The following is a 25,273-nucleotide window of genomic DNA, read 5'->3' on the forward strand; positions in this document are numbered from 1 at the left end:
TTGTGTCCTTCGAGCTTTCTACTTGCTTGGTTCCTGGCAAAGTACGTGGCATGTTCCCCGAGGAAAGCCTGAACCAAATGCTTCAAGGCAGAGGTTACCCAGGGCCCTGCCTTGAGTAAACAGAAGTGAAAGATACTTTTTTTTCTGGCTGATCCAGTCTAAAATCTGAGAGAGGCTTTTGCACCTTCCTAGCCTCTAGCAGCAAGCTGATCTGAGCTGTCTGTAATTCTAAGTGTTTTTTGTTGTTGGCTAAGAGCATAAAAGCGTACAGCATGGGATGGTCTGTGCACTGTCAGAGCACTGCCAGGCTTTCATCTCAGGATCTCAGAGTGCTTTGCAGATATTTATTAAGTCTAGTAACCCCAAAGCAAGGCCAGCTTGGTCTCTGGGGAATCAGAGGAAGGGATGAAACGTTTTGTCTGAGTTGATGCGGACAGGCAAAGGTGCAGCCTCCCCATCCTGTGCTGAGAATAGGACCCAGGTGTCGTCTGTCCTACCACTAGGTATGGGGTCAGCCCCCATGGAGCTCTAAAGTGTCTGTAGGGTTGCACAGAGCTGCTTTTCCCCCATGCACTGAAGAAAGTTGTGAAATCTAAGCGATTTTCTCCCTGTCCTGTGCCCTGAGATGTCTGCACATGCWTATGGGGGTGCATTGGGGCAGACTGGAGTGGAGGATGGATTTTGTTGCAAAACATCCCCCTGTCCTCCTCARAGTTAATAGATGGTTTTTGTTTCCTACATGCCTGCTCAGGACCAAGAAAGACGAACACCGCTGCATGCTGCTGCCTATGTAGGAGATGTTGCAATCCTCGAGCTCCTAATACTGTCAGGTAAGGGCCAAGACTCAAGGCACTTGGCCCAAGTGCTGGAGTTGCCTTTAAGGCATCTTTGTGATCTCCCCTGGTTTTAGGGGTGCAGAGAAATAGATTTTGGTCACCTTCCAAACAACCATGTACTCATACTTATKCCAGAGGGGTTACAGCCAGGAAAAGATTAGGAAATGTTGCCATAATCCTGAGTGATTTGCTCAAACAGTGAAGCATGTTGGAACTGAAGCAGCAGAGGTGGAAACCAGGCCAGGAGAAGGATGCATGTGGAGTGTCTTGTATTGGAAGAAGGTACTGGAGGAGAGTGCAGGGAGGATGAATGCTCCTAAGACACCTAGCACAGCAGGATGCTCAGGAGAGGCCAGTTTCACCAGCCAGTGGACAGGGGACAGTTAAGAAACAGGGGATTTTGCGCTATTTTGGCTTACGTTTCTTGGCTCAAAACTACCCTTCATTTCCCTCCAAAGAAACTCAGCCTTTTGCTCGGGGCCTGTGCCTCTGCAGCGCAGAGGTGAGTCTCTTAATCTGYCATTCACCACGACAGTGCCTCTGGGCACTTCGGGCTTCTCAGATGCTTGCTCGAGGTGTGGGGGGAACCCTGAGGCTGGAACGATCCTACGTGAACCTGACAAGGAGAAGCTTGGGAAAATCCCTTGCTGAGGTCCTGCTAAACAGGATTGGCAATGTTCAACTCCATCTGCAAAGTGTGAGACGCTCTTACGTGCCCTGTGTTGGTTTTCAAGTGTGTGTGTGTGTGTGTTGAGTTCTCGGCAGCAAGGAAAGGCAGGGGGATTGGAGGGGGTTTTAGACAAGTGTCTAGCACAAATCCRGAGTTGGGATGGCAGTAATCTGTCATCTTTCCTTCCTAATGCAGAGACCACAGCTCCCAGCGTGAAATGCTCTGTTTATTGTCTCTAGTGGCCTCCTTTTTAAAGCAAGGATCAGAGCTGTGGGCTGGCCTCTGTTGCGACCATTTGGTTCAGCACAGAAATGGCACTCTGGGAGATGTAGTCTCTCCAGTCTCCACTTTGCTGTGTTGTTAGCAGTGCACTGGCACAGCTGTCCAAGGGACATAGTTTGTTCCTCTTGCAGTTTKCAAGATCTGACGTCACCTAAGGCTCACTGCAGGCCCCCTTCTGCAGAACTGGGATGCACTCTTGGCCAGTGGGTGCCTCAGAGATGACTGCAGACTTGCAGTGGGACTCTGGAGCAGTGGGCAAATGGTCACTGCTCTGTTCCCTGACCCCTTGCTTTGTTCTTCCTCAGGTGCTAATGTTAATGCAAAGGACACTGTTTGGCTAACTCCATTACACCGTGCTGCGGCTTCTCGTAATGAGGTAGGTTTCTCTCTGACACTACCTCCGTTTTTATCTGCTCCTTGTGCAGAGGCAGTGGGCGCTCTGGATTRGGGGTAGCATGGATGATGGCAGGAGAGGACTGTGCTTCTCTCTTTGTTTTCCACCTTGCCTTTTGGGCTGAGATTGGTGTTTTCATTACACAAGTGAGAGGGAAAGAACTTGTGATTCAGAGGCTGAAAGTGAGAGCTGAGAAAAGTCCCCTTGGTTCCCCTCTCTCCATGAGYCAGGAACTAGCATGCAGGTTTTTCCCACAACATCATTCTCCCTCCCTTTCCCATCTTCCCAGGGGATTTGTCTAATCCAGCTTTACATTTCATTGAGGGATGATTGGGCTCTCACCCTTTCTCCTGGGAGATGATTCCAATGGATCTTGTTAGAAAGATTTCCTGACATTCAGCTTTTTGTGGGCTTAACTTCATCCCACTTAACTTTGTCCTGTTTTGAGTTACTTGAGAGCAAAAAACTCTGTGGTCACCTTGGTCAGAGCCAAGGGATCAACAGCCCTAAATCTGACATGAGGGCAAGTTACCACACATCGGCTACTTGCATGAATTCTTTTAATCAGTAGCAGAGATGAGGCAAAACACATTAGCTTAAGCCTCTAAGGGCGTTTGCTGTGGGCTATGAACATGTGTGGACAGTTACTGTGGGCTGCTAAAATACAGGAGCTCAGCAAGCTGGGACTGTTTGCTGTCAGGTCTGAAGTTCTGCTTGTCTGTGAATTCGAGCATGCTTGTTTGCCTCTCTTTCTCTGCTCGTGCGTTGGGGAGCAGCATCTCTYGTTCTGTTCTTCACCAGGGCAGTTGGCACAAGGCTTCTGCAGGGCCCCGTATGCCTAGTCACCGAAAGGAGCCTTCCCAGGCACACCTGAGTGCTCCCCTTCTCTTCTCCCTAGCACTTGCTCTCTAAGATTGCTGTTTTTCTGTACTGTCATGCAGTTTTTAATGTGCTTCTCCCAGCCAGGAATGCTTCCTGGGTGGGATGCTGTCCAACTGGTCTCTCTCATCAGGGTTGTAAAGCATTGCATGCAGAGGAGAAGCTGGGGTGAGGCTGTGAGAGGAGGCAGTGGCAGCGGTTAACCCTGGGAGAAGAGAGCAGCAGCAGTGAGCTGGGATCTGGGATAGTGAGAAACACTGCCCTTATGTTGCTTGGAAGCGGGCAGTCTGTAAACTATAGCAAAGAAAATGAATGGAGTGAGTGCAGCAAACTGCCTCCACCAGCAAAAGGGGGAAATAACTATAAAATATAGGTCAGTGTGTCACATTTATTGTCCCCCGGGCACTTTACACCTCGTGAGTCATGGATGAACACTCATTTATTGTTAGATCACATGGCTCAATGATATTTCTCTCATCCCAGTTACCCCCTGTGCAGCCACATTTCACACCTTCACCCCACAGGGATGAGCCTTGTTTAATTAGGTTCCCCACACTGAACCCCAGCCTGGAAGGGAACAACTGATGCAGCCCAGGAGCTGCAGAACAAACAGGTTCTTCCCTTTAGTTGAKCAGGAGAAAGATGTACCCTTGATTGTGCAGAGTAGTTTTAGCTCAGCCATGCAAAGGCAGCTCTGACTCTCAGGGCTRTAGGTTAGTGTGAATCTGAAAACATGAGATGGACCCAGCTGCAGCTTTTCCTCTCACCTTGTTAGAGGACTTCTCTGGCTCCACCAGGTTGGATCAGAGCTTTTATTTTCTCTGCTCCTGCCAGAAGGCACTTCACCTCCTTCTGAAGCACTCAGCAGATGTCAATGCTCGCGACAAATACTGGCAAACACCTTTGCACGTTGCTGCTGCCAACCGGGCCACCAAGTGCGTGGAGGCCATCATCCCCCTGCTGAGCACCGTAAATGTTGCGGACCGCACGGGCCGCACGGCGCTGCACCACGCCGTGCACAGCGGCCACCTCGAGGTAGGTGAGGCAGGCTCGGGCACAGGGGGCCCTGCCTGCGCCCTCCTTCCTCTGCTCAGGCTTCGCAGTCCGGGCAGGAGCTCTGCTGGGAAGGCGTCTCTGCCTGCACAACTGGAAGGAAATGACAGCCCTGCCTCTCCCACTGCTTTTTTCTCGTCTAGATGGTGAATCTGCTGTTAAACAAAGGGGCCAGCCTGAGTACTTGTGACAAGAAGGATCGCCAGCCCATCCACTGGGCAGCTTTCCTAGGTAGGTTTTTCCTGCAAACATAGTTCTCGTTTCTCCTCCCACATTGCTTGCTGTCTGTGAATTCACTTTTGAGGCCGGGCAACTGCTCCCCAAAGGCTGCTGTGCCTGGGACTCTGTTTCACAAGGTCCCCTGGCTCATAAGTCTGTGTCTTGGGCAGGGCATTTGGAAGTTCTGAAGCTGCTGGTGGCCCGGGGTGCTGATGTGATGTGTAAGGACAAGAAGGGCTACACCCTGCTCCACACCGCAGCAGCCAGCGGCCAGATTGAAGTTGTGCGACATCTGCTGAGGCTGGGAGTCGAGGTAAGACCCCCATGGCCTGGACTGTGAGGAGGGAGAGCTCAGCTAGAAGCCAGTCTGGAGGTGCCTGTAGGGTGCTGGGTGGTGTCAGATGTAGAGTGCTGGGTGGTGTCAGGAGCACTGGCGGTTTCTTGGCTGCCTCTCTTCTCCCTGAATTCCTAAATCCTCTGGGGTTTGTTGCTCCCACAGATTGATGAACCAAATTCCTTCGGTAACACTGCACTTCATATTGCCTGTTACATGGGCCAAGATGCCGTGGCCAACGAGCTGGTCAATTACGGCGCCAACGTCAATCAGCCTAACGAGAAGGGCTTCACCCCTCTGCACTTTGCTGCCGTCTCCACCAATGGGGCCCTGTGCCTGGAGCTTCTTGTGAACAATGGAGCTGATGTCAACTTTCAGGTCAGGTGCTAAGGGGTCAAGATTCGTGGAGGGGGGAGCAGGGTCCTGCTGCGCRGGGGTGAGGTCGAGGTGATGGCTGGAAGCCTGGTGCAATGTCTACTTCTGCTCTCTACAGAGTAAGGAAGGGAAGAGCCCTTTGCACATGGCTGCCATTCACGGACGGTTCACGCGTTCACAGATCCTCATTCAGAATGGTAMGTGGCTGTTTCCTCTCGCCTTGCATTTATCCTACTCTTTTATTGTGTTTCTCAGCACCTGCCTCCAGGATCTGCCTGCACAGTTATCATTCAAATTTGCTTCTGTGCTCTGTGTTTTGCCCTTGGGACCTTTGCCAGTGGTCCTGCACTGGGTTGAGGGGTGATGGAAGGCTTGTGYGTTGCCTGGGTCTAGCTCTTAAGGACGGTAAAGTGCAGACTAGAGGAACTGAAATTCCAGCTGGGTCACAATTTCTGTGGCCAAAGGACATTCCCACTGCCATGTCCATCCCTGAAAGACAATATTCTGGTGAGAGAGCTACAGACGTGGCAGACGACCTGGGAGTTCRGCTGGAGACCTCCAAGGCTGAACGCATCAGCTCCTGCAGGAACAGGGAGAGATCTAATGCCCAATGCTTGCAAGACAAAACTGGGCTCTCGGCTCAGAGATCAGTTTGTGTTCTCCGTGATGCTGAAGGGAGTCGAGTTCTTGGCAGTGTCCCATGAGCTGCTAGTGCTGAGGTGGGGACATGGCAATGGGAACATCCTGAACTGCTTGTCTGACCCTCCCTGCTGCAATCTGAGCCTCTTTTAGACCAGGATCGTTGCTTGGGATTAGAAAGTGGAGGTCCCTGGGCAAAATGCTTGACTTTTCCTTTCTAGGCAGTGAGATTGACTGTGCTGACAAATACGGCAATACCCCCCTCCATGTTGCTGCTAGATATGGCCACGAGCTGCTAATTAGTACTTTGATGACGAATGGTGCTGACACTGCAAGGTAAGGAAAGACTCTTTGTCCTCTCCTCTTCCTGTCCTGGACTGGAAGATGCAGGAACTGTCACGTCACCAAAACGATCCACTCCGTCCCTGAGAGGGGTGATTGCAGTGGGTTGGCAGGTGCCAACGTTTTCCGAGGGTAGGCTGCAGGGTCACCCCCTCTCCTGACTCCCTTCTCATCTCCTGGCAGGCGTGGGATCCACAACATGTTCCCTCTGCACTTAGCTGTTCTCTTTGGATTTTCAGACTGTTGTCGTAAGCTACTTTCCTCAGGTGAGTGACTCCGCACCCCCTCCTGTGGCGAGGGCACTGGGGCGAGCCCTTGAGGCTTCTCGCCTGACTCCCTGCCCCTCCTGCCTTGCAGGTCAGTTGTACAGTATCGTCTCCTCACTGAGCAATGAGCACGTGCTGTCTGCAGGCTTYGATATCAACACACCTGACAACCTCGGGAGGACTTGCCTCCATGCTGCTGCTTCTGGAGGGTGAGCTGTGCACGGGGCGTTGGTGGCTGCTTTAAGCCTGAATCGTATGCCTCCTCTCAGACTGCAAGCTATAGCATGTAACATAGCATAGTGTTGCACTTTGGACAGGACTGTGAGTCAGGAGCCCTGGGTACCATTTCTGTCCTTGGGAGAGAGCAGAGACCTGTGCTCAGAGCCAGGAATGAAGATGGAAATCTTTTGGCCCTGTTCTGTTTCTGACTCCGACTTGTCCCAGTCACTCCTCTCTGCAGCTCTTTTCTCTAAAATGGGGCTAAAATGTTTCCTTGGCTGGGGTTTGTAAGGGGTTCGTGAGGTGATGCCTGAAAAGCAGCAGGGCTGTATAAATGCCTCATACTGTTTGCCAGGGAGTTTGATTTCACATAGTRTGTTTAGAACAAATGCTGCTGCAGCGATATGACAGAGGTGTAGAATCCTGTCAAGGACCTCATTTCTATTATGTTTGCACAATGTTTGAGAGCTGGTTAGAGACCTGCCCTTAGGCAGTACAGCGCTGTTACCCTTTCTTAGCGGGGGGAATGAAACATGCAAAGAGCACTGATGCAGAAGCCAGAAATCCTACATCATTTTTATAGCATAAAATCCAGTGCATCAGCTGCGCTAATGCCATGGCTAACTATAATTGCTTGGTTATCTGAGAGCTCTATACAATGCRGGGTAGCTCTGATGAGGCAGAAAGCATGTAAGGGTTATTTCGCTAGAGAGCAGGGAAGAGCTTTTTATGTGCAGCATCCAGCCATGGYTGTGGCTCTTGTGCTATCCCAAGATGACAGGCTGAATCTGAGCTTTGGTACAGCCGGGTTGTATGGGTGAGAAGAGTAGCTGTCTTGTGTGTGATAGGAGGAGTTTGTGTTCCTGCTGTGGTCCCTTCTGAACTAACGTGTCTCCCAACTCATGTAGGAACGTTGAATGTCTTAATTTGCTGTTGAGCAGTGGTGCTGACTTGAGGAGGAGAGATAAGTTTGGAAGGTAAGTGTGTGGTRGGCCTTGCAAAGGGGCAGAGGTGATTCTTCCAGCCCCTAAAACAGCTGCAGTGCACAGAGCCTGAGTTTTGGGTTGAGACCTTGCTGAGACCTTTGCTGCATTTGATGTTTAAAGCTTTAGAGCGCTGGGATAGGACTCAGCTGGGCTTTAGGGTGTGAGGATGGCAGCTCAGACTCTGGGTGGGTTGATCATTTGGGCTTATCAGGAAGCAAAATGCCATCTCCAGGGAGGCTTTGGAGTCTGCCCTCTGCATACGCTGCTTTCTTCAACCTRTCTAACCCCGAGCGGTCCAGCTCTAGCTCTTTAAAAAAGAGCCGTTGACCCAAAACTATGAGTGAGAGCAGAATGCAGCTCAGGGGCTAGAGGGTGGCTAGCTCTCTACGGTCCTACCTTGCTGCCAAGCAGGTTTCTCCAGCTGTGTCACAGGCCATGCTCCTAAGCCCCTTTCTCCTTTCCCTCTTCCTAGGACTCCACTGCACTACGCAGCTGCCAATGGCAGCTATCAGTGTACGGTGACACTGGTCACTGCAGGAGCCAGTATTAACGAGACTGACTGTAAAGGCTGTACCCCCTTACACTATGCTGCTGCTTCGGACACGTACAGGAGGTGAGTGTCTCGGAGGCGAGTGGTCCTCTCTCAGCTGAGGCTGGAGGCACTGTCACTCCCTGCTAGGAGGAGATGCTCTGCTGTTCCCTAACCATCTCTGACAGCTAGTGCTTAATGATTTGTGAAGATGGGCAGTGCTTTGAGAAGTGTGGGTAAGAGAGGGATAGTCTAGTGGCAACTACGGGACCTTTGTGCTCTGTCCRTAATTTGCTGCAGTGCTGAGCAAGAAACACTGCATGAGAGTTTCTTTACATGTGGAGGAGCGGTGATGCTGACCCTGCTGTGAGCATGAGATGTGGTTAAAGGTGGGGTTGCTTTTGGGACTGAGCAGGGAAATAGAGAGGCACAGAGCCATCTCTTTGCAGAGTTAGACTGGGTGGCTTGGTTCCATCTCTCCCCATTTGCGATCATCTGCAATTGCTGTTTCTCAGCAAACTGATGTAGGCCTCTGACCTTTCAGAGCAGAGACTCATTCAGGAAACAGCCATGACACTGATGAGGAGCCACTGAAGGAGTCCAGACTGAAGGAGGCGTTCTTGTGAGTCTGCATCACAGCCCCATCTGGCAGTTGCTTGTTGTTTACCYCTTCCCTCTGACCCCTGCATGCAGTCGCTGGAAATTGTTTGCTTCCACTTACCTTAAACTGAGCAGTGATGTATTGGAAGAAACATCTGCTAATTTGATTCTTGAGACAAGCCTGGTCATGGAGCCCTGCTCRCTTCCAGAGGACTTGCAGGTCCTCCTGGGTCTCTGTACACACTCTATGTCTTGAAGCGATTAGTACAACACTTACATTTTTTACATCTGCTCTGAACATTTGGGGAACAAAGTTCCCTGCAAAGCTCTGCCTCTCTGATCTCCCACTTTTCCTGATTGTTGCAGTTGTTTAGAGTTCTTACTGGATAATGGTGCTGATCCATCCCTCCGGGACAAGCAGGGATATACCGCTGTCCACTATGCAGCTGCGTATGGCAACAGGCAGAACCTTGAACTGGTGAGTAAGCCAGTGACACCCTCTGTGCTGCCAGGCGATAGGAGGGGGAACTCCTTCCCTAGGAATTTGGCCAGCCCTGCAGTGTCCAGGCATGGCTAAAGGACTGTGTGTGTTCTAGGTGCTACAGTGCTGGAGTTTGTCCAGGAAGAAGGGAGGATGGTTTGAGGCACTGTGTTAAAGAGCACAGGGACTCTTGGAGAGCCATCGTGCCAGGAACACTTTGGAGGGAAGCCCTGGGCTTGAGTGAGATATCCCAGAAAGGAGACCAGTTACCTAGCAAGGGGGAAAGTGTGGATGTTTTACCTGTGTCCCTGGCAGTAGAGCAAGGCTGGACTTTTAAAAGAAAGCCTGGAGACTTGTCCCAGGGAAGAGCTGCTGCAGTAGAGAAAAAACCTTGTAGCTCTGTTTGAATTGCCTGCACTGTTACAGAGTTAGGAGCTTAGGGCTGTGTGGGTATAGGAAACCACATGAGTAATGGGGAGGCTTCTGGGCAGCAAGACTGGATATGTTTGTCTGTATGGGGCCCAAAGCTCCATGGTGAGATTCTGGTCATTCTGGAACTGATGAGCAGATTTTTTTCATGCAGCTGCAGACTGCTGGTGGTGAAGGTGCCTCTTGAAGCCTCCATGATAGTGTATTTTCAAGGATCAGCTATGATTTTATATTTTCCTTGTTGTTATTGCAGCTCCTGGAAATGTCTTTTAACTGCCTGGAGGATGTGGAAAGCACCATTCCAGTCAGCCCTTTGCACTTAGCTGTAAGTACAGTTGGCCCAGCCCCAGGGCTGCAGAGGGCATTTGCCTTTCCACCAGGATTCACAGTGCACCCTGGAAAGGTGCCTGCTCTCATGCAGTAGAGACTTGGATCTCAGGGGCTGTCAATGCTGAGCAGGGCAGAGAAGGAAAGGAGCTGGCAGCCTGGGAAAAACATGTGTGGCAGTCCCCACAGGCCATGGATTGAAGTCCTTTCRATTTGTGTTTTAATCTCGCTCTTTTCAGGACTTTGATTACTGCTGTTTGGAGCCACCTCCCTTGTCTGTGTAGGCAGGGAGTGGATGAGGGCTTTGTGGGATCAGAGTGCGAACGTGAGGCGATGGCTGAGCCTAGGCTCAGCTGGCTTGAGGGACCTAGAGAGTGGGAATTGTCCCAGTGCTGGGGACTCGTGGCTGCTGTCTCTCTGGGCTCTGCTTTGATGTGCTCTGCTTTTCCCTCAGGCCTATAATGGTCACTGTGAAGCCCTGAAGACACTTGCCGAAACCCTCGTGAACCTCGATGTGCGGGACCACAAGGGACGGACAGCACTGTACCTCGCCACGGAGAGGGGCTCCACGGAGTGCGTGGAGGTGCTCACCAGCCACGGCGCGTCCGCCCTGGTGAAGGAGAGGAAGAGGAAGTGGACACCTCTCCACGCTGCAGGTGAAAGAGGGCAGAAAGGGCTGGGGGATGGTGGGGGGGCATGTCCAGAGCCCTTCAGGCCTTTGGCGCCTGGGCTGTGGGTGTTGTAGATCTGCTGTTTGCTGTGTTAGGAGGGTGTTAGACTGGCTTTGAGCAGCTGTCCTGGAAGCCACCAGTGACAACAGTGCATGTTACCCAGCTGCCCTTCAGTGAGAGGGAAAGAGCTGTAGTTCAGGATGATGCTTAGAGCCGGGATGGGGCCAGTGCAACCGGCTGTGGCATGCCGGCAGAAGCGAAGCGTCTAAGTAGCTCAGCAACAGGTGGGAGAGAAAACACCGGCAGTTTCTGCACACGTGTTTTTAGCTAAGCCTATGCACACACTAATCAATACTGTAGCTTAGCAACCATATAACGAAGTTGCCCAGCATGTGTGCTGCTGGCTGCTGAGCACAGGCCCGTTYCTTTGGTTTATGGCAGTGGTCGGAAGGAGAGGACCCATCTGTATGTGTGTGACTTCTTGTTTCCTTGTGCATTTTCTCCAGCTGCCAATGGGAACACGGATTCCCTGCACCTCCTGATAGACAGTGGGGARCGAGCGGACATCACCGACGTCATGGACATCCACGGCCAGTGAGTTTCTTCAGGCATTTCTCTTGAGCTCTGTGTGTCACGGGGTCAGGCCCCTTGCGGGTTACAGCTGTAGGTTCTCAGAGTGTCCCAGAATGCTCTGTTCTGTGCATCCTCTACCATGGGCAGTAAACATTTTAGTCAAAGACTGTAGCAAATTGGCAGCCACCCTGGGAGCAAAGTACAGAAACCTCATTCCCATCACTCCGCTGACAATGCCCACCTCTCCGAGCCAGTGCTTAAACCAGGCACTCAGCAAGGGTGACTGGGCAGGGGCAAGAGGGTGCTGCTTGAACCCAGTCGTGGATCCAAGCTCACTATCCTTCCTGCTGCTTGTCCCCCCACTATGCAGAACCCCACTGATGCTGGCGATCATGAATGGCCACGTTGACTGTGTCCACCTCCTTTTGGAGAAGGGGTCCACAGCTGATGCAGCAGACAAGAGGGGCAGGACCGCCCTGCATCGAGGGGTGAGTGCGTCTCTGGGACCAGAGGGTATCCTGGAGCTTGTTAACTTCAACTCAGAGGTCTCCTGCATGGAGGCTGCTTGGAGGACAAACAAGGGGTTTATCTTGTCACAGCAGTCCTCAGTAAAAGACCCCATTTTCCCTTCCTGAAATGCATCATTTGAGAAGGAAACTGGAGAAGAAGGGGATGATTCTGTTGTTAATGGTCAAAGGAGGAGATCTGACCTCTTGGTCCTCCTTTACGGACACAGGCTGTGACGGGCTGTGAGGACTGCCTGGCTGCCCTGCTGGACCATGATGCCTTCGTTCTGTGTCGGGATTTCAAAGGCCGGACCCCGATCCACTTTGCGTCGGCGTGCGGGCACTTAGAAATCCTGAGGACCCTGCTGCAGGCAGCCCTCTCTACTGACCCTTTGGACTCTGTGGTGGACTACAGTGGCTACTCACCGATGCACTGGGCTTCGTATAGTGGTAAGGAGCAGGGCTGGGCCCTTTCCCCCTTCTGCTCTGRTCTGCTGTTGATTGGTAAGAGGGAGTCCTACTAAGAAGTTTTAGTACTGCTCTGGGGTGCGTTCTGTAAAGAAAGCTGTAGTCAAACTGTCTTCTTTGGATCTAGCTGGAACAGCACATGTGAGCTGTTCCCTTTCTGTGATGGCTGTGGGTTAAGCACTCCAATGATGCTGCTGTACTGTTGAGCTGATGGTGGCTTGGCCTTCGTGTTGGTAAAGACGGAGGAGCCAAGTTGTCCCTTTGTCCTGTACTACTTCCAGAAGCTGTCAGCCCAGCACTGAATTCAGGCTGATGGAAAGCGCAAATCTGGAGGGAGACAGGGATTTTTTTCCYCCGACAAGCTCCTTTAACAGGGGATGAAACATGAGAGCAAATATTACTGAATAGCTGATGCTGCTTGCTCCAGGACTGCAGGATTTATAGGATTACTTGGCCATCACCATGGCTCCAGGGAGTGGCAGGCCTGGTATGGCAACAGGAAAGGATGTCTCAGTGTTTCAAGGGGGAGCTAGCAATGTGGCTGTGAAGTTCTTAAGTAGAAGATGTGGAGTCAGAAGCCTTCTGAAATGCAGCAGCTTTGCAGCCGGAGAGGAAACAAGAACACTACCTCTGCAGTGAGGAAGAGGGGTATTGGGGCACTTTTGTGCCAATGGTCCAGTTCTCCCAGTTGTGAGATTTGCTGTGCTGGCTGATCTGCTCTGGTGTTCTTCTTGGACTAGGGCAGCCAACAGTGTCCCTCTGCTAGAAGCCAAGACTGGACAGGAACAGGGCACTCTCAGGCCTCTGTTTACTTAATGCATGTGGGCAGTTTTGTTCCACAGTACATGGGGCCTCTGAGGCCTCCAGCTCTTAGGATGYCCCCCCTTAGGATGTCCCTTAGTCATGAGTGAAGTTGGAGGGGCCTTTAGTCCTCTGGTACTGATCTATTCACATCCCTCTCTTCTCACAGGGCATGAAGATTGTCTTGAATTGTTACTTGAACACAATCCATTTGCGTACCTAGAAGGAAATCCCTTTACTCCATTGCACTGTGCAGTGTAAGTGGCATCTGGGGCATGCCCTGGGTTCTTCTCACGCAGAAGATGTGGGAGAGGGAATGTGTGGGTTCAGTGGGCAGGAACCCGCAAAGGGAGGAGCTCCAAGCCCTGCYGCTCTTGACAAGAGCCAGAATCTCTTTTAAAGGGCACCCTGCCACCCCTCAGGCTTATGCTGCCTGCTTGTCCCAGCCTCCCTGCAGTGGGTAGGCAGTTGCTGGACCGCTGGAGGTCCTCTGGGAGCTGTAAAGCAATTGTCTTGCCAGCCACACACAGCACAGCGGTACTGACAGCAGTACTGTGTTTCCTTGAGGAATGCCAAGAAGAGTAAAGCTTTTACCCTAAATCGTTCCAGAGCAGCTGCTGTTTGCATCCTTTCTGAGCCTCTGGAACGTGCTGCTCCCTCACACTGAGTGAGGCAGATGTGCTAATGCTGCTTCGCCTTGTTCTGACTTTCCTTCTCATCCCCACCACAGAATTAACAACCAGGACGGCACTGCTGAAATGCTGGTGGAAGCATTAGGTGCCAAGATTGTTAATAGCAGAGATGCCAAAGGAAGGTGAGCACAGAGTCATCTCTCTCTTGTGGCCCACTTGCCAGGGTTGCTGGGTGGTGGCTGTGACTCCTGCACCTCTCCTGGTTCGTTGTTCTTGTGTGGCTGCAGGGTCCCTGCCACATGCTTGCCCTGTCAGGACGACCACTTCAGTGTTTTCTGACCCACTTCAGGGCAAAGTCTGCCCAGTGGTGCAGGCTCCTGTGGGGTGTCTGCTTTGGGTGTGGCCGTGTCCAACGGCAAAAAGTAAATTCCCCTTTTTCTGCCCTTCCTACGGCATAAAGGGACTTTAGCAACCCCAAACCCATCTGCAGGCTGGGCAGTTTGTCTGGTGTGGGTGCTGTGCCATCCTCTTTACCCACTCTCTTCTTTGCAGGACACCCCTTCACGCTGCTGCCTTTGCAGACAACATCCATGGTTTACAGCTGCTTCTGCGCCACCAAGCTGAGGTGGACATGACTGACAAGCTGGGGAGGACTCCCCTCATGATGGCTTCTGAGAACGGGCACACTGCAGCAGTTGGTATGTGGCTGGCAGCCTGCCTCCTTCCCCGGGCCCTTCCAGGTCAGGCCATGTGCTTTTGCAGTGCAGCATTGAAATCTTTGTCCTGTTCCAGTGTTCTGCGTGCTGCACACAGCCAGTTCCTCAAACCTCTAATGGCAGGGAGGAGGATTTGCTGCTTGGGCAAGACGGTGTTTCTGGCTATTCTTTGAGGCAGTAAGCACCTGCCAACTGTCCCCMCTAGAGCAGCCTCTTTCTCCAGTTTGCCACCTGAGTGGGAGCAGGGCCCATGCCTCGTCTCTCCCAGGCATGCTGGGATTACKGCCCCATTCCTGCCCCTCAGCACATGGCCACTGCCCCATTTTGCCAGGCTTGGTCCTTCGTCATCTCAACAACAGGTGCCCCTCTTGATTTCAGAGTTCCTGCTGTACCGAGCAAAAGCAAATATAACTGTGCTGGATGTCAACAAGAACACAGCTCTTCACCTGGCCTGCAGCAAGGTAGGGAGCCAAGCGTTTATCAGATGTGATTGTGTTCACCATCACCTTCAGCCTTGAAACCTTACTGCCAACAGGTGGACAGGCGTCCTGCCCTGCCAGAGTAGAGGCGAGGGCCCTGGGCTTGCTCTGCATGCTTGCTCAGCTGCCTTGACCTGTGCAGATGCTCGTGATTCAGTTTAGACAGCTTAAATCGTAGCAAAAACCTATTTGTATTTTTCCTGGGGCATCCCAGTTCAGGGAGTTTTCTGAGCTCAGTGCGCTTCCTGGTGCCGGGATGTGGTGGAAGCAGCAGGCTTGTGATCAATGTATTCAAGGTGAAAAAGCAGACACTGTCAAAAAAGAGATGGAGGAGACAGCACTCRGGTCCCATCCATTACTCCAGCCTTTGTGCTCATGCAATATAAACAATTTGGTCTCCTTTCCAGGGTCATGAAAAGTGTGCCTTGTTGATCCTGGGGGAAACCCAAGACCTTGGCCTTATCAATGCAAGTAACAGTGCTCTGCAGATGTGAGTATTTGGATAGTTGGCAGTGGTGGGGAAAAAAAACAGGGTTTTGCTGGGTGTGGGTGATGTATTGACAAGAAGGAAAGAGGATAGTGGCAGGAGGTGTGTTCTTGCCTGATGTGCACAGCGAAAGTGCAAACAGGTAAGCTCAGGAGAAGTCAATCTGCTCTTGAAGCTGATCACAGTGGCCCTTTGTTTTTTAACATGGAGCGTGTCCTCGGAAGGTGGCTGTTGGCTGCTAGGCTGGCTGCGCTTGCAGACGTGGAAGCGCAGCCCAGGGCCTGGGCCAGCCTGCAGGCTGCTCTGCTCAGAGAGTCTGAGCTATGTGGGGCACCTTCCTTTCTGTGCCCACCTTTCCCAGCTCCTGGGCTTGAGTCTTGCCTCTGGCTCTCAGTCACCAGCTGAGAGCCCCAGTTCTCCTGCARTACTGAGTCTCACAGGAGTAGCTCCAGAACCGAGCTCTTGTGTCAAAATGGCTGCATTGGTGCCGGTTTCGGGAAGATCCCTGCATGAGCTGGTAGGAGCGTCAGCACTGCTTGGGCAGGCTGCTCCCAGCTTTGCGCTGGCTCTTGAATCAGTGCCATCCAGTTAAGGTGCTTCCTTTCGCTGCTTCCCTCCAGGCCGCTCCACATCGCAGCTCGCAACGGACTGGCCTCTGTCGTCCAAGCCCTGCTCAGCAGAGGTGCCACTGTGCTGGCTGTGGATGAAGAAGGTGAGTACTCCTCACAGCTGGCGGGGGTCGCGTTCGGCATGATCGCTGCGTGATGTCCCTGGGGGACGGAGGGCTGCTTGGGGAATTGCTCAACCTGGATCGGAAGGATTTCTGCACCCCTTCTGCGGCTGAGCTCCATGTTCTCAGCTCTTGGCTTGGCGGGAACAGCCTAGGTAAGGGTTTTGCCACACTGTGATCCTCTGTCACTTAGTAGAAGTATTTCTGGGTCCCACAGGTATTTGAAATATGTGACTTTCTCCTCTCATGCGTCTTTTGGTCACTGTCTGGCTCTCCTGCCATTTGTGGTCAGGCACAAAACCAGCCCAGCCTGAGCTAGTGATAAGCTGCTGACTCACTTGCAAGTTTAGCAGAAACTGTTCGTGGTGGCCGGAAGCTTTTTCTCACAGCAGAGTTTTTGCTCTGCTGGAATACCTTTAAGTTGTGAAAAATACCATTGCGTCTGCTGCACTGCCAGGGCTTCTGAGGCTCTTTTGTTTGGTTCCTGCTGATCTTGGCACACTTTAAAGCAGTTGCTCAAATTGCAAGGATTGCCAGTGCTCAAAAGCAGGGTCCTCTGAGATAAAGACAAATAGAAGTCCTGACCCCTCAGCTCATGGAATGAAAATTGCCCCAGTCAAAGCAATTCAATCAAAGGTCCAGGCGTGTCCAGAAATTAGTCTAGTCTGGAACCAGAACTGACAAAGGCCCACGCAGTGCCAGTTCATCTACCTGCCTGCTTCATGTCCCTGCGGTCTCTGGGACCAAGGTACAACAGTCTCATGCTCTGTGATGTGCTTACCGTGCGGAGGCAGTTTGTTTTAGAGAAGGGAAACTGAGGCGCAGGGCAGCAAGGGGCTTGGTCACACCTCCTTGGCAACGCTGTGTTTGGGGCTTTCCCCAGCACCCCTCTGTGCCCGGGCTACCTATCCTGCAGAGAAGCAGGCCTAATTAACCAGGGCTATACGATGCTCGTGCAGCTGCGCTGCGTGCGAGGGCTGGGCCGCGCCGCGGCGTCCCCCAGTCCCTGCCGGGAGGCAGCTGCAGGGCTGCGTTGCCTTCACTCCTGGCTCTGTTCTAGGTCATACCCCAGCCTTGGCATGCGCCCCCAACAAGGACGTTGCCGACTGCCTGGCACTTATCCTCTCCACCATGAAGCCTTTCCCACCTAAAGACGCCATCAGCTCTTTCAGCTTCAACCTCCTCAAGAACTGCGGCATTGCAGCCAAAACCGCAGCCTGCGGGGCCCTGCCCAACGGCAGCACTTGCCCCTACAGCAAGGACCGGCACAGTGCCATCGGCTTAGACGGCTGTTACTCGGAGTAGCTTAAACTATGGGTGACCTAATATCTTATTATATTTATTTAGAAATTCTATAAATATAGGGCACTTTAAAGGAGAACAAGACTGGGCAGGCCTTCTAGCGTGGCCGGGTAAGCCAAGAGTTCAGAGCTTCCTCTTCTTGCTTGATTGCCAGTGTGGTGCCAAAGCTGTTAATTGAATTATAGAGCAGCTGTTAGTACTGTTCCCCACCCCTGCCCCTCCTGCATCCTCTCCCATGTGAGTGCATGCTTCCACCTTGCTGTTGTGATTTCTCTGACTGCAGGACCAGAGATGAACGCTGCAGACTTAGGGTTGAGATGAGGCAGGTATTTGGAGACTTGCCCCTGACTCCTCTTTGGGGTTTCCTGTTTTTTTGTTTTGTTTTGTTTTGTTTTGTTTTGTTTGTTTGTTTATTTTAAGAAACTTAAAAAGTTTCTTGCGTCCTCTAGCTAGGCAGCTCCCCTTTAGAAATTGCAAAGCGGGATTGCTCTCCCAATAAGTTGAGCCTTTTCCTGCTGCCAGGGCTCCTCCTGCTGATCCCTGCATCTTGCRGTGGCCTGGGAGCTGCTAGGAGGTTCACACTGTTTCCCTTGAGCAGCGGCTTGACTCTGTGGCCAAAAAGAATTGAATTGAGAAAAAAGAACTGAAGGAAAAAAAAAAAAAAAAGAAAAGCAGTGGGTTGGAACCATCCAGTAGTCCAAAGATGGGAAGAGCATTTGGGTCCCAGCCTTTGGAGTGGATTGAAATCGGTCCCAGCCTTTCCGAGTCCCCTGTCCYGGCCTCTCACCCTGTCTTGCCTTCGCTACAGCTCCGCGTGCCCCCAGGGCTGCCGTGTCCCCCCCCCGCTGCCCCCGAGCACTCGCTCTGCTCGTTCCTCCACGGCACCAGCACCGTCTAGCCAGACCTGGAAGCCTGAACTCTTGGTGGGATGGGGGGGGGGCAGGGGATTTGGGGGAATTCGATGCTCTTGCAAACGCCGGGGTGGGTGTTAGCTCCTGGCCAAGTGCCACTGTAACTGCTCCTCTATGAGTCACACTTTTCTCACGCTCATCCTTTGATTCCAATACAAACACTTGATCAAGACCTACTGTACCTGGGACACTAAAATACCCTTTTGGCAGCTGTCATTTATATGCAAAAACGGGTGCTGCTGCCCAACCCCGCGGTCTGCTCACCTGCGGATGTGTTGCTGGAACCTCCCTCCCTACACCAGGCACTTTAGGGATTCCGTTGGTTTCTTTTTTTCTTGGCAAAATGTTGGATCCGAAGAAATGATTCTTTTTTTGAATTTTCGTTCTCTTGTTGCGTGGCCATTTCCATGCGAGAGTCAGTGTTGCTTTTTTTTTTTTAAAAAAAAATATTTATAAAGAAACGAGCATTTACCTTTAAAAAACAGCAAAAATCACAAAAAAAATCTGAACGTTTTAGCCTTTTAATAAGGAAAAAATGCACTTCAAAGTCCTTATTCACAACCCTAAATAAGCCTGTGTTTATTTTTCTAATGCAGCATCTTGGCAGGTTTTATTAGCGTGTGTGTATGTGAGATCATTGTTTTTTGTTCTTTTTTAATTTTAAAAATCRTATTTATAATGCAGGTTTGAAGCATTCAAGAATGTTGCACTGTTTTTGTTTTTGATTTTTTTTTTTGAATTACTGTAACAGTATCATGTGCAAAAAACCAATACTCTCTTTCACCATATCACAAGTCTGTTCAAAGCCAAAGACTGGGGCGCAGAGGACGCGAATGGGCTGGCAGGGCACCGCGTGCTGAAGACATCGTCCTTTCCGCCAACCGTCTTTCCTTTCCCAGCCTTGCCGGGAGAGAGGGAGCGCTGGGCCGGGGCCAAGGCGCCGTCCCTGGCCGCCCCGGCGGTGTCCTGCGTGGATCTGTGGGCGCCAGGCTTTGGACTGCGATGGGGAGAACAGTCCGTTAGAGGATGCCGCTTTCACGCTGCCCCATCGCCTTTGCTCTGCCCCACGCCTCCGGTGGCCACGAGACTGTTACAGGAGCGTGCGAGCTGCACGTTTTGGCTCTTCTAGGTAGCGTTTAAAAGAGGAAAAAGCATTTCTGTAACCAAAATAATGTATTATTTCTTTTTATTATTATTATTTTTACATGAAGGTGGCTTCTTCTAGGGTTTTGTTTGTTGCGGTTTCTGTTGTTGTGTGAAGCGGGCAGTGCGACGTGCCGTTTTTGCAGGCTTTCCGCAGGGAAGCGGCAGAKCCCCGCTCCCACCGGAGCGCGGACGAGGCCGCCGAGCCGAGGTGCCGCCGGCCGGTCGGCAGAGAGGTCTTTCCTCCCGGCAGGAGTCGGATCCCGAGGTGGGAAAGTCCCGTCGCACTGTTTCTTTCTTTTACCAAAGCCAAACTCTTAGAACCAAATACAAAGCTTCAGTCTTGGCCTTTGGGTGATAAGCACATTTTCTCCGCGTTTCCTGTAAGAGTTTTACCTGCGGAGGAGCGGCGCGGGGGACCTCGTGGTTCTCTGCTTGCTCTCCTCCCGTTCCGTGGCACCAGCTCAGCACGGAGCTTCGTCTCCCCATCACGTTACCACCTTGCACTTCCGTTCAGCAAAGCACTCTAGAAATTTGACCTCAACCAGATTTTGGTAACGGGGAGCAGAGACAGAAACTGGGTGCTTGACGTTAGCACGGTAGTCAGCCTCGTCTTCAGAGGGCTTAAATCTTTGGATGGCGGATGCCAGGTCGTTCCCCTCGATGCACTTCTCATAAACCTTTCTTGAAGACTGATTTGCCGTTAAGCAGCTCCAGGCGTTTTGGCACGCGCAGGCATCCAGCGAGCAGCAGCTGCTCTCCCCGGAGCGCTTTCCTTTCCAGCCGCTCGCCCCGTCCGGCTCAGGAAATCTCCCTTGGCAAAGCCGCCGGGGCAGCTCGGCGGCGGCTCCCCTCCCGCCTGCAGTGTTAGGGTAGGATCGATCCTCCGGGACAGGGAAATCCAACCCCCTCCCCGCTCACCCCGCGCAGCCTCTTAGCTTCAAAGCGAGTGTTAACCTTTCCGCACCGAATACCTCAGTTTGGAATCGGAGCTCACGAAACTTGAATAAAGAGATCCTTTTTGAAGATGCTTTTCAGTATTCTACAGAGGAGAACTGGAAAAAGAGACTTGTTTACATTGCTGTCGAGTCCGCACTTGCCTCCTGCAGCGCTTTCCCTTTCCGGGAGGGATTCAGCATCACTTTATCTCTTCCTCTTCTCGCTGCTGGCCATCGCCCTCCCCCAGGGGCAGGAAAATGGGTCCAAAGTCCTGAGTCGTCTTTTTCAAGGGCTAAAGTACTTTTTCAGGCACATGGAGAGGCAGAGCTGCCGCAGGCCTTGCTTTCCAGACCCGCTCCGGGAGCGACGGTGCCCGCGGCGCGGGCCGTTTCCTGGGGCYGGTTGGTGCTGGGCGGTCCCTGGGAGCGGAGGCGCCTTCCGAGCCCCGCTCTGGCTCTCGGAGCCGTAGGCGAAGGCTCGGCCGTGTCGGCAGGGCTGGGGCTGCCCTCGGGGCCGCCGGGTGCAAGTCCAAAACCATTTCAGTTGAATGCAACTTCCTCCTGTAGCCAGGGTGAGAGAATGTCTTAGAGTACATGGAGTGTGCTGCTTTTCCTTCTTTCTTTTTTTGAATGTCGTTTTCAGTTTCTTTTTTTTTAAGAAGGTTGATTTTTTTTGCTTCCTTTCTGTGCTATGATTTGTTACCTTTCACTCAACATGATGACTAAAACTACGACGAGACAATCAATGTGATCTCTGTAAGGGCTTCTCCATTTCTTCTCTGCAGCACCATGCTTTAAACGTGTATTTTTCGCTCTTAGCAAGGATTTTTTTTCTCTTTCTCCCCTCTCCTTGTGTCTTATTGAAAATAATAATAATAATGGAGTGAAATGAGGTTTCAGCAGCACATCCGTGGTTTGGGAACACATGGGGAGAAAAATGGGGTGGGGTGGGGAAAGGGGAAGAGCGGCCAGTTTTCTTGCAGCTACCAGTCTTGTTCTCCTTTAACGCTGTATTGTATACATTTGACAGCACAGCTTGACAATTTAAGTAATAATCAAAGTGTTTGGTAATAATGCATTATTTTGCTAAACGAGATTTGTGATGGTTTCCCTAGTGCATTGTAAAGAGGGATGGAGGGAAACTTCCGCTCCCCGCCCGCCCGCGGTCCTCGGTCGCGGCACCACCTCGCGCCGGCGTGCCGGCCGGGCGGGTTTGGTGTGCGGCAGCGCCGGCCGGGGCTTCGCCGAAACCTTCCTTCCCACGGACCTTTATGCCAAAGTTGGACCATTCCCGCTTAGCGTTCTGTTCGGCTCCCGGCGTTGATTTGGTGTCGCTCTCGCCACGCGGTGACTTTTTCAGCTTCCCCCCTTCAACGCTGCTTGATCTTGGTTTCAAACAAACAGGCATCAGATCACGCCTCCCCAACCCTCTTCCCCTCCGTTTCCCTTTTCCTCAAAAAAAAAGAAAAAAAAAAAAAAAGGAAGTTTCTCTCCGCCCCCTTGGTCCAAAGCACTTGCTTCAAGTAATAAGCACTTTTGTTAAAGCATGAGTCTGGATTCCCTTTAGCATCCCATGGGATAGAGAGCAGCAAGAGCGGAAGGGATAAGAGAGTGTCTTTGGTTTAATTTTTAGTTTTTAATTTTAAAAAAGTTTGTTTCTAGGGAATGAATGAACAAAGGGAAGTTGTGTTTTGAAAGGAGAAAAAAAAACAGCACAAATACATTTCAACTCGAAAGGTGTATTTGCACTGCCATTGTTAGACAAATGGGCTGCGAGACCTGCAGTTCAACTGAGCCATATAAACTGCTGACAAACACTGAATGTAACGTCCTTGAAGAGGGCAGTCCAGGGAAGCTACGATTGGCTTTATTCTTGACGGGCACTTCAATGAATTCAAAAATAACTGAACCATGGTGAGAATATGGTTGTTGCTTTTTTGTTGTTGCTATTCCCAAGCTGCAGGCAATTTGAAACTTTTTTCTTTAGGAGAMCGTATCTCTCCCCCGCCCTTTGGCACCCCGTCTCCTCCCCAGATCCCTGTCCTAGGAGAGGTGAGAGAGTTCCCTTGACCAAAAGCGAGATGCAGATGAGTAGTCGCCGGCCCTGTTGACCATGGCCCCGGGCTGGAATCTGACAGATATGAAAGTAGCACTAAAAACAAAGAAAAATTTCCAAAAACGGAACAAGTATGTTTTKCTGAACACTCTGAGTGTCGTAGTGACTTCTGTATATACTGTGGACCCTTGGGGGTTCCTCTGAGCATGCAAGATAAAGTGTTAGTAAGAAATGAATGAGAAAACCAAAACAAAGAACAAACTACAAAGACCCAAGAAACAATCTTTTTTTTTTTTTTAGTTTTTTTAGTTTTTATGTTGTTTGCCGGGGCACGGGGGGGACTCGCCGTGGCGGGACCCCCCGCTGCCCCCTGCCCAGTGGAAGGGATTGGAGCTCCCCCCCGGCGGGCGCCCGCGCTCCCGCCGCAGGGACCACAGCAACGGGGACGCCGAGGCCCCCGCGGTTGTGAATGTCGGGGGTCTCGGACCCGTGCAGACTGTAAGCCCACTCTCACCTTTGCCTTCAGTAAGAAACCAAAGGAAAAAACAACCCCTTCCATTTGAAATACTGGCACGAACACGTGGATTATTTGATTTGGGGTTTTTTTCTTTTTCTTTCCTTTTTTTCCTCCGTTCTTTTTYGGTTTGTTTTCTTTCCTTTTTTTCCAAGGATGCAAGGAGTTGTTTAAACCTCTTCTCCTGGCTGAATTTTTCTGGGCTCAGCACTGCTGGGTGTGTTGAAAGGAGAAAAAAACCCAACAAAGCCGAGCCTTGGCTGAACCCTCGGCGGGCGYTTCAGAGCTGTGTGTGCTTGGGGAGGCGGAGGGTGGCGTGTGCTGCTTTCCGCCCGAAGTAGGAGCAGGCGAGGGACATTGCGAGGAGGTCGTTGACTCGGAGCGGTGGCTCTGCCTGAGTCGCGGTTATTGAGTTAAAGTCTGGAAGTCACAGCGGGAAGTGGAGGCAGGATCCGCTCGGAATCCCAAGAAAGGGCAGGGTGGGGAAGGGGGATGCATCTCTGAGGACTTGAAGGCATCTGTAGCAAGCTCTGTGTCTTTACAATATCCTATGTGTAAATGCTGCACCTCTGTATATTATGCACATAAACATTTCTTTGAATAAGATAGGACAGACCTCATCACCAGTCAGGTATAAACGACTCTTCCTCTTCTGTGTCTTGGTGTTCTGGCGTGCGTGTGTGTGCAAGTGCGTTCGTGTGCGGATCCGTGTGTGTGGGCATCTGTCTGACTTCACTTCCGATGCAAAGGAGAAGGAGGAAAAAAAACAAAAAAAAACAACAAAAAAAAGGAAAAATAGCCTTACTCGATCCAGTCTTATTGATATTGTTCGTCAACTTGAAAATAATAAAGTAAATGCATGGAAACCTCTGACCTAGCTGAGCCGCGGTGCGTGACAGTGGACGTGATGTTTCTAAAATTCAATATGCCAAGTTTGTTGTGCTGTGTGTTTCTAAAGCACTTGGTCCTGTCGGAATTTAACTCTTTTATCTGTAAAGGATGGGCATTTGTGCTGCCTTGCTTCTATCCGCGCTCTCACCCGGCTGGCTCCTTTCTAGCTATCTTCCTTCATTTCTTTTTTTATTTTTCTTTTTTATTTTTTTTCCCCCCTGAGGCCAAGGAGAATGAATTCTCTGTGGCTTGACCAAAACTGCGGTTTCTTTGGTGCTCTGCACTTAGGTTCCCGGGCGGCCGAGGCTCGAGGGGGGCCGGGGGGCCTCCGGCGAGGTCCGCGCTGGGAGCGGGGGCCGCGCCGGGCCGGCTGCCGACCCCCCGCTGCCGTCGCGTTGTCCGTTCCCGGATTTTGCACTGTGAAGCGCGGCCGGTCTGGCGAGGGCGGGCGGCAGCGGCGCGGCGGTGCTGCCCGGGCAGGTTTGACCGGGGGAAGATGGAAGCGGCGCGGGCCGGTTCGGTTGCGTTGGGCAGCGGCGGCGCGGAGGCTCCCGGCGCCGCCGGAGCGCGGGGCTCAAAGGGCATTAAAACAAACCGAGGTCTCGTTTGGATGCTAGACTTGAGAACACTTTTTCCTACTTGAAGGTACTAACCAAAACAGCTGCTTACTTTAAGTTAGATACCTGGGTGCACACGTGCGTGCCGGCGCGCAGCCGTGCGGGCTGGGGCTGGGGCGCAGCGAGGCTGGACGGCGCGTTGGAGAGGTCTCGCTGCGGCCGGGGGCTGGAGGTGGTGCTTGGAGCCGGGGCGTCCGCCGCCTGCTCCGCCGCCCTCCCCGGCCCGGCTGCGGAGGCCGGGAGGATGCTGCTGCTTAGACCCTGCACCGCTGCTTCCCCGAGCGCTGCCGCTCGAGCGAGGGTCCGCGGTGCCGCTGCTCCGGGGAGCCGGGGGCAGGGGCCGGGCAGAGGCGGCCACGAGCGAGACCCGCTGCTCCTGCGAGAGGCCCGACCGTGGCTCACCCGGTCGGCACCCGCGTCCCCGAGGGGCTTGCTGGGGAAGTTGCGTTTTGAGAGCGCGGGGTAGAAAATTGCACTGAAGTAGCCAGGTGCCGGTTGCCCTGCTGCAGCAGGTCGGGGTTTCTCCGTGGGCGCTGGCGTTTTCCCTGCAGCCTGCACTCGCTTTGCGCTGAGCCCCAGGCTGCCGCGGCTCCCGGCGCACGCCGGGGACGAGCCGCGAGAGCGGGACCGTCCGGCGCCTCTGCCGTCGGGGCCCCGGCGGGCGCCCGCGCCGGGAGCACCGGCGTCCGGGAGCGCGTGCTAAACGACGAGCCTTGGGCAAGGCTGGGCGTTAGGAGCCGGCGTTTCCGTGCGCGGGGGGATCCCGCGCGCCCCTGGGAGATCTCCCGGATCCCCGCGCCCTCCGCTCTGCCTCGCCGCGAGCGTGGCGCTTTCCGAGCCCCCGAGGCCTCCTTTGAAGTCCTTTAAAGTTATTCGGTGGGTTTTTCCCTCGCCTTTCCCTTCTCCGAGGAGTTTAGAAAGATTTACTTTGTTTTCATCGGTCTGGCGTAAGGAAAGAATAAAGTGCGGGAGGCCGGC

The 25,273-nt window shown here is 52.4% G+C and overlaps 1 protein-coding gene across 1 annotated transcript in view; it reads left to right on the forward strand.

The window, feature by feature from the left end:
* ANKRD52 (ankyrin repeat domain 52) overlaps positions 1-23,660 on the forward strand; it is a 27,366-nt gene extending 3,706 nt beyond the window's left edge. The window contains exons 3-28 of the mRNA XM_085320302.1: positions 752-830; positions 2,094-2,164; positions 3,896-4,096; positions 4,258-4,345; positions 4,504-4,646; positions 4,833-5,045; positions 5,161-5,239; positions 5,903-6,017; positions 6,207-6,289; positions 6,381-6,498; positions 7,417-7,485; positions 7,967-8,107; positions 8,568-8,645; positions 8,990-9,101; positions 9,787-9,858; positions 10,315-10,516; positions 11,038-11,125; positions 11,475-11,592; positions 11,841-12,060; positions 13,049-13,136; positions 13,610-13,693; positions 14,064-14,209; positions 14,606-14,688; positions 15,114-15,196; positions 15,814-15,905; positions 16,984-23,660. Coding sequence (XP_085176428.1) covers positions 752-830; positions 2,094-2,164; positions 3,896-4,096; positions 4,258-4,345; positions 4,504-4,646; positions 4,833-5,045; positions 5,161-5,239; positions 5,903-6,017; positions 6,207-6,289; positions 6,381-6,498; positions 7,417-7,485; positions 7,967-8,107; positions 8,568-8,645; positions 8,990-9,101; positions 9,787-9,858; positions 10,315-10,516; positions 11,038-11,125; positions 11,475-11,592; positions 11,841-12,060; positions 13,049-13,136; positions 13,610-13,693; positions 14,064-14,209; positions 14,606-14,688; positions 15,114-15,196; positions 15,814-15,905; positions 16,984-17,228 — 3,111 coding nt within the window. The 3' untranslated portion in view covers positions 17,229-23,660. The remainder of the gene's footprint in view (positions 1-751; positions 831-2,093; positions 2,165-3,895; positions 4,097-4,257; positions 4,346-4,503; positions 4,647-4,832; positions 5,046-5,160; positions 5,240-5,902; positions 6,018-6,206; positions 6,290-6,380; positions 6,499-7,416; positions 7,486-7,966; positions 8,108-8,567; positions 8,646-8,989; positions 9,102-9,786; positions 9,859-10,314; positions 10,517-11,037; positions 11,126-11,474; positions 11,593-11,840; positions 12,061-13,048; positions 13,137-13,609; positions 13,694-14,063; positions 14,210-14,605; positions 14,689-15,113; positions 15,197-15,813; positions 15,906-16,983) is intronic.
* The last annotated feature ends 1,613 nt before the right edge of the window (positions 23,661-25,273 follow it).

This window comes from Rhea americana, unplaced genomic scaffold, assembly GCF_003343005.1.
Source record: "Rhea americana isolate MKP2758 unplaced genomic scaffold, rheAme1 scaffold_628, whole genome shotgun sequence".
Classification (NCBI taxonomy): domain Eukaryota; kingdom Metazoa; phylum Chordata; class Aves; order Rheiformes; family Rheidae; genus Rhea; species Rhea americana.